Source organism: Podarcis erhardii, assembly GCF_964252035.2.
Source record: "Podarcis erhardii genome assembly, chromosome: 13".
NCBI classification, from domain to species: Eukaryota; Metazoa; Chordata; class Lepidosauria; order Squamata; family Lacertidae; genus Podarcis; species Podarcis erhardii.
The window spans coordinates 21,834,703-21,846,036 of record NC_138502.1 but is presented as its reverse complement, the minus strand read 5'-3'; the positions used below and the strand labels follow the sequence as shown (position 1 = coordinate 21,846,036).

The following is an 11,334-nucleotide window of genomic DNA, read 5'->3' as shown; positions in this document are numbered from 1 at the left end:
ATAAAATTGTCAATAGACACAAACAGCTTGGTGCTCCTTAGAACATTGCTGCCTGGGCTGAGGGAAAATGACTAAAGCATCCCAAAGCAGTGGCAAGGTTAGGTGGTTGAAGAATGAGTGGGAAAGGTGGAGTTAGTGTCATTCCCCTTCCTTAGTGCCCCCTTTGATAGATTTCCTCCATCCCCTGTTATACTCAAATGGGCCAGCTATTCTTTAACAAACAAGTGCACGCAGGCCCAGCCCCCTGGCACTGACACTTGTTCCGGTATCTGAGTTTGCAAGCCACCATTTCAATGTCACACAATGTCCCTGACATAGTGTCACTGCAGGTATTTGTGAGCACTTGGCTGACGGTCCCCTCAAAGCTGGAACTGGCCTTGTATGCACATCTTGTTTGATCCCCTCCATTTTCTCCACACCATTCAGCTCTGTCCTGATTGTTTCTATGGCTGCCGTCTGTTACCAGCTGTGATGCTTGCCAGTGGATGTTATTAAACAAAAGTGTGTGAGAGGCAGCAGTTGTGCCCAAGGAACCAAAGAGTTGCTGGACTATCACTCTCTTCATTCCTGATCATGTTGGCTGGGGCTAATGCAAGTCATAGTCAAGCAACATCTGGTCAGCCACAGTTTAGCTACTTCCACTGTAAGTTTCTAGGAGAAAAATTTAGATCTCTACCTTGCCCTTCAATTCCCCCCCCCCCCAGGATAGAAATCAACAAAGGAAACAGAAGGAGGAGGAACGGGTAAGCATAATGGCTTAAATGATAGTGGCAATCTGTCCATCTCAGTGACCGTTTTTAAATCACTACCCACTATGCACCCCATGAGATGATGCACTGATATGTTAACAGATTTGGAGGTGTTACCAGAGGCATGAGTGTGTGTGTGTGTGAGAGAGAGAGAGAGAGAGAGAGAGAGAGAAAGAGAGAGAGAGAGAAAGCTTCCAATACATGCAAACATAGCAATCCTGTGTTGTGTTGTGGGATAAGGTAGACCCTGGAAAATCAGTGTTAAAATCACCACTCAAGAGAAATAACAAAGTCATGGACCAATAAATGACAAGAATAAATTTGTGATAAGGTACATGTAAAATGGAGGACTTAATATAATGCAGGCATCCCCAACCTTTGGCCCTCCAGATGTTTTGGACTATAATTCCCATCATCCCTGACCACTGGTCCTGTTAGCTAGGGATCATGGGAGTTGTAGGCCGAAACATCTGGAGGGCCACAGGTTGGGGATGCCTGATCTAATGCAATACAACTATATATGCCAACCAGTGCATGATTTGTTTGTTTTTAAAAGTTCACTGCCTGAGAAAGAAAACATGCAGGCAATATTCTACATCAAAGTGTGACACAGCCTAAGGTGTTTAACTTGACCCGGTGGAGATATGATTAAGAATTACAAGTGTCAGAAATATATCCCATGAGCATGCACAGAGTGCACCTGCCTCCCCTATGTTTGTATTTAACAAGGTGATTCCACAACAGTAACTTCCGCCTGAAATGTAAACTTTTTATCGCCAGTGAACCACATGATACATGGAAACACTGCAATTCTTATACCAAAATGCCAAGGGAGAAAACCTATTAATTACTATTAAGCATACCACATTGCATTCCCTTCGTTTCTACAAAAAATGGGGTATTTAGTGTGTCTGCAGTGCACCTAGATTGTGGAAGTCTTTGCCTATTAATGTTAAGCAGGCACCATCAGTAGTTTGTTTCAAAAGCCCATTTAAGACAATTCTGTTTATATAGCTCAACCACCAGTTATTGTGTATCAGTGTCAAGATGTTTACTAAGCATTCTGATGCTGCTTTATGGCTGTGATGCTTACCACCGAGATACTTTGTTTATTGTGCCGTGTATAAGCCTATATAAATAAATAAATCAGCAGATTTTTGAATGTTAAATTTCCAAATTGATTGTGCCCCTATAAGGTGGGAGTTCCTGAGATTATATAGTAAGTTTTATTCCAATGTGACATGTCATATAACTTACCCTCTTCTGACTAGTTTGCTAGGGTGTCTGGATGAAAGACTGACAATGCATTTTTTTTCAGGTCCAACAGATCACCAAACAGGTGACTTAACCTTTCCTAACTGGCATGCCCATATGAGGCTGACTATCTTAGCTAAATTGGAGAAATTGCATATTTTGTGTACTGCTATTTGCTTTATGTATTTTGACCTGAATGGGTCTTATGACCATAATAAAGGTATTGATTGATGGACTGGCTAATTGAAAGAAATGATTCGCTACCTCATTACCATTTTGCTTGCATTAACTTGGAGTAGGCCTCAGCCTTGATGGTGCAAAGGAGCCATTTTAGGGAGCAGCATCACGTACTTCTGAAAAAATGGACAAGCACATGGTCAGAGACCACTGAGATAATATACAATGTCCCCATGTCATGAGGAAGTGGCTTTATCAGCACACATGCTCTACCTATCTTGTAATCTTCCTAACGGCTCTAACTTGTGTCATATGAGCTGTACTGTGGCTTTATAGCACCATGAAGCTACATTTGGAAGGCAAAGAGGGAAGATCCTCATTTGTCACAATACTGTCCCTTCAGTTTGGGTCAGGATTTCCAGATAGGTGAAAGCCTCAAAGATATCCACTGCTCCAGTCAACTTACATTACCTGACACAGTTCTTGTACAACTGTGGACATACTGTGGGGCATCAGGATGGAGAACCCACAGCATGTTACATTTCTGCTAGTTGCTTTCATTGTGTCATCTGCTCAAGGGACTGCCGAGGTAAGTCCCATGTCCTTCCCTGCTTTGTGTGGCTATTGATGAACAAAGAATGACTAATTAGAGGAGGTGCAGGGAACCATTGGCCACCCATATGTTGCTGAACTGCAACTTCCATAATTCCTGGCTACAGGCCATATTTGCTTGGACTGATGGGAGTTGTAGTTCAGCGGCATCTGGAGGGCCAAAGATCCCCCACTCCTGAATTAGAGAAAGCAAGGCTTTCCCAAGGGTTGCCCCAAGTTTGGAAGAAATCTACTGTGGTAAATCTTGGCAGTGCTAAGGAGATGGCTATGGGCACTTAGGCCTTGCAAGAAGGTCCATGGGTTCGGCAAAAGTTCCCTATATCTCACATTGGATTAATATGTGATCAAATGGAGTATGCAGTTGTGAGCTGTCTCAAGTTATATGTCCCACGCCTCTTTCTTTTTTTGCATTATATGACTACTGACCAAACTAAGACAATAGCCTTTGTTGTTGTTTTTTGAAACTGTCTGGGTGGTGTTGTTAGGAATGAGCAGGCTGTCTAACGGGACTTTTTTCCAAGTCAAATACTCACCACCTATGCTGCTGCCATGCCCCCACTTTTCTCACTGAAGGGAGATATAGGAGTTGATAGTGGAGGGTGGGTGAGAAGATTAGGAGTCTAACCTCAGCTGTACCTGGTGCGTCACACATAATTTCCTAATGTAATACACACCACCGTGCTGGATTACAAGTCCCTGATTCTTGGCAGGAAATTACATGCAGGGCACATAATTTGGAAAAACAGAGCAGCAACAAGGTATCTCCTTGACTGCATATTCTTTATTTGTTTAAAGCATTTGTATTGCTCCTTTACTCTGAAGATCTCCGGATGAAGTACACAACTTCAGTAAATTAATCAAATCACATCTATAAAACCCATAAAAATATATGGCCAAAGTATATCACAGGTGAACCTCAACAGCAATCACAAAAAAACCATGCTCCAAGCTGGTGTTTAACGGAAGACAATGTGGCCATCAGCTGGATTTCAAGGGGCAGGGAGTTCCAAAGCTGAGGCAACACCACAGAGACCCGTCAATGTGTCTCCAAATATAATCTACAGTTCCTAAACATGATATGCATGCAAGACCTCTCCTTGGCTGTGTGTGATGTGTGATGTGCATTATTACCTTCCAGGGATCATGGGGCTTTTAATAATGCTGCATCCCATTAAGTAATGATATACAGAGCATGTAAATTACAAACAAGGAGAGGCTCAGGCTCCTGCTCTCCTCTGCATATTACCCTTTCCAAAGCCCATTTTGGGTTGGACCAGTCTCCTGCTCCTGATTCAAATGAGGCCAGCCTGTTTGAACATTTTAAGCTCATCCATTCTCTGCTTGAGGTGAGGCCATGTGGTGGAGGTGATTCACCATTCAGCCAACAATGCATAGGTTGCAGCCTCTTGTCTTTACAATGGATTGGGACCCTTGTGTTGTGAACAGCAAACTGTCATACATGTTTTCTGAGAGGCCATATGACTCACCTGATGCAATTATCAATTTGCTCCAGGCTGGCTCCAGTGAAATGTCAACAAATAGATCCCAACCAATATTGAACATGGCACATTACTCCCTCGATGACAAGTATGAAGGCTGCCTGGAGAGCATGCAGAGCATCCTGACGTCTCTCATTCTAAGTGAGCTGAATATGTCTAAGATCTATAAGGAAGCATGGGAGGAAGGACTGTTTAATTGGCAGGAGAACCAGTCCAAGTTATACCCCAAGAATATGGAAGAGCTCTCTGAAGTGGCTATCTGGGCATACACTGGAGCATACCCTTCACTCTACATGGAGTTCAATGCTGCCACCCGCACAGCAGGAAAAGGGCCTAAGGAATATGAGGCCTACCCTTTCAAGTCCCTGCATTTCCTCTTAACCCAGGCAACCCTGTCATTCAAACGAAAGGACCACAAATGTGTTAAGGTCTACAGGGGCACTGGTGTGAAGTTTTCCATCAAGGACCTCTTCAGGTTTGGGCAGTTCACTTCCACATCAGAGAACTCGAATGTGGCCGAAGTGTTTCAGACTGTAACCTTTTTCAAATTGTTCACCTGTGAGGGGATTGATATAAGTGAGATGTCACTTTTGAAAGAAGAGGAGGTGTTGGTCCCTCCCTATGAGATTTTCAAGGTCACGTCAGTTGAAGACACCCCAGATGGCCAGACCGTAGATGCCAAGTCAGTGGGGACTTGCAGCTACCACAACTGTGCTTTTGAGGGGAAAGGTAACCAAATGGAAGTTACTGGGCTTTTCATTTTGTGGGGCACCAGTTCTAATTCCCCATCCCTCCCTGTCTGGGTTGGGTTTGGCGTAGTTGGGTGGGTGGGCAGAAGTAAATCTCATGAAGCAATTGGATGTGTGATTTTTTTCTTCATCCAATACCATCTTAAATGGATGAGGGAAAAACATGTTTTCTTTTCTGTATAGGGTATATAATCAGTTCTAAAATCCTCCTCCCACTATGAACTAGACCAGAGGTTCCCACTTTTTTGGCCTACTGCCTCCTTTTCATAAATTGTTTTACTAGTGGCCTCTGGAAATCTACCTTCTTTAAGCATTTAAAAGCCCATGGGGTGGGGCTGGTGTCACAGACCACCTGCCATTGGTCTAATAGGCACGCAAGCCATTATCTACTTCCTGGGCCTGGATATGGCCAAAAAGGGTTCACCCAAACCCCTCACCTCCAGCACGACCGCCGGATTCAGGGGAGGTGTTGACCTGGTGGTCGGCATCACAACACAACAGATGAAACATGTATGAACAGTTTTTCAAAATTTTCTTATCTTCTTTCTTTATCCTTCCACAGCTCCCTTATTTTTATTCACCAACCTGAGGCTACTACCACCCCCACTGGATTGTTCTAGCACCCCTCAAGGGGCAGTATCACCCACTTTGGGAAACACTGAACTAGACAAATTGGAGAGACAGAAATACAGAATTTTGCCCCTTCGAAGGTTCTCAGGGGATGTGGGTGGCGCTGTGGGTAAAACCTCAGTGCCTAGGACTTGCCAATCGCATGGTCGGCGGTTCGAATCCCCGCGGCGGGGTGAGCTCCCATCATTCGGTCCCAGCTCCTGCCCACCTAGCAGTTCGAAAGCACAATTAAGTGCAAGTAGATAAATAGGTACCGCTTTCTAGCGGGAAGGTAAACGGCGTTCCGTGTGCTGCTCTGGTGCCAGTTCGCTGGAGCAGTTTTGTCACGCTGGCCACATGACCCGGAAGTGTCTGCGGACAGTGCTGGCTCCCGGCCTCTAGAGTGAGATGAGCGCACAACCCTAGAGTCTGTCAAGACTGGCCCGTACGGGCAGGGGTACCTTTACCTTTACCTTTAAGGTTCTCAGACTATAAGATGGGAATTGGGAGAATGGTTGTTTAAAGGGGGGAAAATACTTCTCTCTCTCTATTCTATAGGTTGGGATAATAACCAAGCCTGTCCTGGACATCAAGGTATGTGACAGCCTGAGATGGAATTAAAACTTGGTGTTGGTGGTGGAGGGGATGACTAAAATGGATCTATATGGAGTGGTTTTTGGAATCCCTAGATTCCTTAGCACAAGAAAGGTTAGCCTGCAAAAGAAGATAGTTAAAGGTGGGGGCCGTGGGGTCACATTCCTCCTGGGAAATCTTCTAGAGGCCGCATGCCAGTGATGGGAGGGTTCAAGAGCGTAAGTGGGCCGTGCTGCAATGGATGAGACTCTTACTTTTGTTCACTTGGCTCCATTCCAACCATGCAAAAAACCTGAGGTTTCTACACCCATAACCACACTTCTCGATCCTCCATCAGGAGAGCAAGAGGTACCAGCAGCCCAGTTCAAGTACACATTCCAGGAAGGCAAAAGCACTCATGAGCAGGGCTGGTGAGGAATGTGGCCCAGGGATGACTGGATAAAGAGATCCACAGAGTCACATTTGGCACGAGGGCCTCAGCTATAGTTCCTAGCATTCCCTGGGAAGAGAGATTAAACCTCTCTGGGAATTGTAGCTCTGGGTAGGGGATGGAAGTGTCCTGACAACTATCAGCACCCCTAACAAACTACGCTTCACAAATTCCTTGGAGGAAGCCACAACTGTTCAAAATGGTATCACGGTGCTTAAGAATGTATGGTGTGAATGTGGCTTGCATCTTAACCCATGTTGTTCTTTTGTTAGAGGGATATGTCACGTTTCTCAAGAGCAGATTGCATTCTTCTTGTGTACTTGTGGAAATGCATCTCCACACTTTGCAATTCTAGAATCACAGAATTGTAGAGTTGGCTCCAAGAGTCATCTAGTCCAACTCCCTGCAATGCAGGAATCTCAACTAAAGCATCCATGACAGGTGACCATCCAACCGCTGCTTAGAAACCTCCAAGGAAGGAGGGCCTACAAACTCCCAGCTTTTACTGTTCGACTCCTCTGAATCTTATGTTTATGACAAACACCACATTTCACAGTAGCTAGAGTTTTTTATTTGTTTTTCAAGGAAGGGTAAAGAATAACAGCAATAGTCTGCATTATCAAACTCACCATAAAAAACTCATGAAGCCATTGTTTCAGACAGCAGTCTCCAATCTTCCTCCGCGCTGCAGACTCTCTGCCATCAGATAGAGAGGGAGGAGGAGAGAAATAGTTTATAATAGTCCACACTTCATTGCTGAAGTCACTTACAGGCAGGTTAAGAGCATATTCCTGTGCATTTTGCCCATTGTTTCCCTCAGGGCATTCCTCCATCATCAGGTTTTCTAATGCTCAGTAAGTGCACCTTTATTTTCCACATTTGTTGCACACAACCCCCCCCCCCTTTCTAAACATGTAGAATAGCTCTTGTCATGGAGCAAGAGCTACATTATTTTAGTTTGTAGGTGGACTAGCCACATTCTCTGCTAACCCTAAAGCTTTGCAATGTGAGACTGAAACCACATCAGGGTGTGCCCTACTAACTTTTGAATGCATCTTCTGTCTTTTCCTCCACAGTGCTGTATTTCTGAGACCTCATCATCCCAGTGATGTCAGGTTGTGGCCTGCCAAGAATTATGCTTAGCAAGAATCTCTGTGGCGTTTCCACATTGTCTATGTCTATATTTGTAGATGCAGGGTCAAGAATCTGAAGGAATGCTGGCCCCAAATGTTCCACAGCAATTTTATTTTCCCTTTTACAGGGGAGAGATATTTCATCACTATTTGAGAATTGCAAAAAGAGGGCAAAGGGAGTGGGGGATGTAGGCCTTATTTGTGGCCAGTACTTTTTTTTCTAGAAAAATAGGTGCCACTACTCACCATGAAGTTGTTGCAGTAAGTGCTACACTTTTTAACAATAACAAAAAAAGAGAGGTGGTGGTACTGTGTACACTAGACCAGTGTTTTTCAACCTTTTTTGGGCAAAGGCACACTTGTTTCATGAAAAAAATCACGAAGCACACCACCATTAGAAAATGTTTAATATTTTTTTCTTTAATGGCAAACAAAAACGTTGCGGACCGTTCTCTGCTCAGCGGGGATCGATCCGCTGATCCCCGCTGAGCCGGCGGATGACAGCTCCGTCTCCGCACTGTGTGCAGAGAGGGAGATGTCAGAGCCCCGCTGCTCTCTATGGGGAATTGGATGAGAGCGGACCGCCTGTCCGCTCTCATCCGATTCCATCCAATCTGATCCCCACCCAGGACGGATGGAAAATAGGGTGGACACAGTACGGCGGCCGCCTAGTGGGCGAAAATTTGACATTTTTTTTTTAAAAAAAAATCTTTCGAATTTTTCAATTTTTCCCACGGCACACCAGGCAACATCTCGCGGCACACTAGTGTGCCACGGAACAGTGGTTGAAAAACACTGCACTAGACTACCCCCTGCAAAATGCACTGCTTGTTGCAATGCCCCTCTGTATGGCTGGCAGCCAAATTTTTTCCCTCTGCCCCCCCAAGATTCTCTGGGAATGAAAATACATGACAATGACTTATGTTTTCCCCTTGGGCCATGTGGCAAGTGGTGGAAATGTTCTCTCCCCCTAACCCCAGTTTCAACCCAGATAATTTTTGGCTGAACCTTAATCTAAAGACATGTGCATAAATATTGAAGACCAGCTAAAGCAGATTACAGCACAATCCTATATCTACATATTCTCTCTCTCTATATATAGTATATCTGTTTACAGAGGTAAATCCCATTGAGTTAAATGGGACTAAGCGGGTATAGAATTGTACACTGATTTTCTTCTTCTTTTCTTTTGCTTTGCATAATAATCTCCTGCACAGCTTGACTTTGGGGCTTCGATTTGTAAAACCACTTAATCTGATGTGTATGAAAAAATTTTCTGAATTATCTGTCAGGGTTTTGATATAACCACATAATAAAAAGCACTTTTAAAGACAACTTAAACTGGTGTGATTTTTGGTCTCTGCAGTTTGAAAATGCCTGTTGCTGCTATGCCTCTTAAAGGATTAAAAAGTGTGAGAAGGGTTTTCCTTTGGAGGGTTTGGGGGGCATAATTCATAACCCCTACTGTTATCTCACTGAGATTTTCAGGAGGTAGATGTTTGCCTATGTTACAATTGTGAAAAAAAAGATACCCGGGCAACAAATAAAATAGAGCATTCAAAACCCTACAGGCAGAGGTATTTAACTCCATTTGGTGGTGGATAAGAAAACAAGGCTTTTGCCAGTACTGAGGGAACAGACAGGTATACAGGGTAGGAAGGGAGAATTTTCCTCAATGAGATGTAGTAACTTGAGCTATCTCTCTGTTTGGAATTTTGCTTACTAAAAAGACTTACCTGGGTATACACAACCTGTCTCTTCTGTTTTTTGGGGGGTTTGTTTTTTTTTAACCACAAACAGTATCGAGAGGCTTCAGAAGAAAGAATATCAGATTGCATGTGGGTGAAACAGGGCTTCTTTTGGAATTGTCCTGAGGTTATAGTTGGCCTTTCCAGAGGAAATGCAATGTAAGACCTTTATTTTTTAAAAGGTGTACTGTTACACTCAATGCTATTTTCTGAGTGTTGAGAGATTCCAGGGGCATGATGCTTACATTTGGTTCCTTTAGCAAAGGAGTCATTGGAAGCTTATTTGCATTTTGTAATTCCTATGTTAATTTACAAATATAACAGCTGAGCAACTTCAACAGCCAAATTCTAATACTACCTCCCACATCACACAGCCTCCCAAATTTTCTTAGATTAAAGGTAAAGGGACCCCTGACCACTAGGTCCAGTCACGGACGACTCCGGGGTTGTGGCGCTCATCTCGCTTTACTGGCTGAGGGAGCCGGCGTACAGCTTCCGGGTCATGCGGCCAGCATGACTGAGCCACTTCTGGTGAACCAGAGCAGCGCATGGAAACGCTGGTTACCTTCCCACCGGAGCGGTACCTATTGATCTATTTGCACTTTGACATGCTTTCGAACTGCTAGGTTGGCAGGAGCAGGGACCGAGCAAGGGGCGCTCACTCCATCGCGGGGATTCGAACTGCCAATATTCTGATCGACAAGCCCTAGGCTCTGTGGTGTAACCCACAGCACCACCCATGTTAGCTTACAGTACCCTAATTCAGTTCTCCTTAGCCATTGTCTCAGAACTGCAGTCTCCCTTCACATAGACCATTCTTAGGTATTTCAGGTATTTATTGGCCAGTCAAAAAAAAAAAAAGGGGGGGGGGAAGGAAAATGCTCTAACAATCAGTTCCTATGGAAGCACAATGATACACTTAGAAGGAATAGATATTTTTATTGTGACACACCAGCACCTGTATTTTGGACCCACCTGCTTATTGACAGTAGGCTTTTGCTGTATTCTTTTCAGCGCCTGCTTAAAACAGGTTTGTTTAGGCAAGCCTATCCACACATGTAGAAGTCACATGCAAACTGGAACACCTAAATAACTGTACACCAGTCAGTACAAATGACAAGTATATTGTAACTATGGGCAATAAATGTAGACTGTTTATCAAGGCAAGCACATCTCTTTTGTCCCGGGGCCTAACTACCCTCACACAGAAGTAAAAAAAAAGAAAGAAAGGGATAATTCTTATGTATTGAGCTCCATGGCTGAAGAAGGGTGGAACACTAATATATTAATATAATAAATAGATACATGGCGAGACTGAGTCAAGATATGATTATTAAACTATATGGTGAAAGAGGATTGCTGATGTATTATAGATGGGAGGGAAGTTTGGAGGCTGTGAGAATGAAGCAATATATTTATTTATTTAGAAAACTATTTAAATATCACCAGTTGATAAATACAGTGGTACCTCAGTTTAAGTACTTAATTCGTTCCAGAGGTCCGTTCTTAACCTGAAACTGTTCTTAACCTGAAGCAACACTTTAGCTAATGGGGCCTCCTGCTGCCGCTGCACGATTTCTGTTCTCATCCTGAAGCAAAGTTCTTAACCTGAGGTACTATTTCTGGGTTAGCAGAGTCTGTAACCTGAAGCGTATGTGTCAGGGCTGCCCGAGATCCCAGCTCACAAAGGACCAACGCCAGTTCGTTGTTATATACAAAAGTCTTTATTGAAGTTCAGTTTCGATTTCAAAGTCATGGCGTGCAGCTCTACGTCTCAACG

At 43.9% G+C, this 11,334-nt stretch overlaps 1 protein-coding gene across 1 annotated transcript; it reads left to right on the top strand.

Annotated features, from left to right (window-relative positions):
* Positions 1 to 2,536: 2,536 nt before the first annotated feature.
* Positions 2,537 to 8,124, top strand: LOC309326385 (erythroblast NAD(P)(+)--arginine ADP-ribosyltransferase-like). Its single transcript, XM_081835041.1, has 4 exons — positions 2,537 to 2,769; positions 4,306 to 5,020; positions 6,208 to 6,243; positions 7,750 to 8,124. The coding sequence occupies exons 1-4, from the start codon at positions 2,698 to 2,700 to the stop codon at positions 7,761 to 7,763; spliced, it is 837 nt and encodes a 278-aa protein (XP_081691167.1). The 5' UTR covers positions 2,537 to 2,697; the 3' UTR covers positions 7,764 to 8,124.
* Positions 8,125 to 11,334: the final 3,210 nt, after the last annotated feature.

Bases quoted from the DNA above. Each gene is read 5' to 3' on its own strand.
- LOC309326385 (XM_081835041.1), top strand. From the start codon at position 2,698: ATGGAGAACCCACAGCATGTTACATTTCTGCTAGTTGCTTTCATTGTG. The intron at 2,770-4,305 runs GTAAGTCCCATG...AATTTGCTCCAG, and splicing joins CTGCTCAAGGGACTGCCGAG to GCTGGCTCCAGTGAAATGTC. The intron at 5,021-6,207 runs GTAACCAAATGG...TCTATTCTATAG, and splicing joins CTGTGCTTTTGAGGGGAAAG to GTTGGGATAATAACCAAGCC.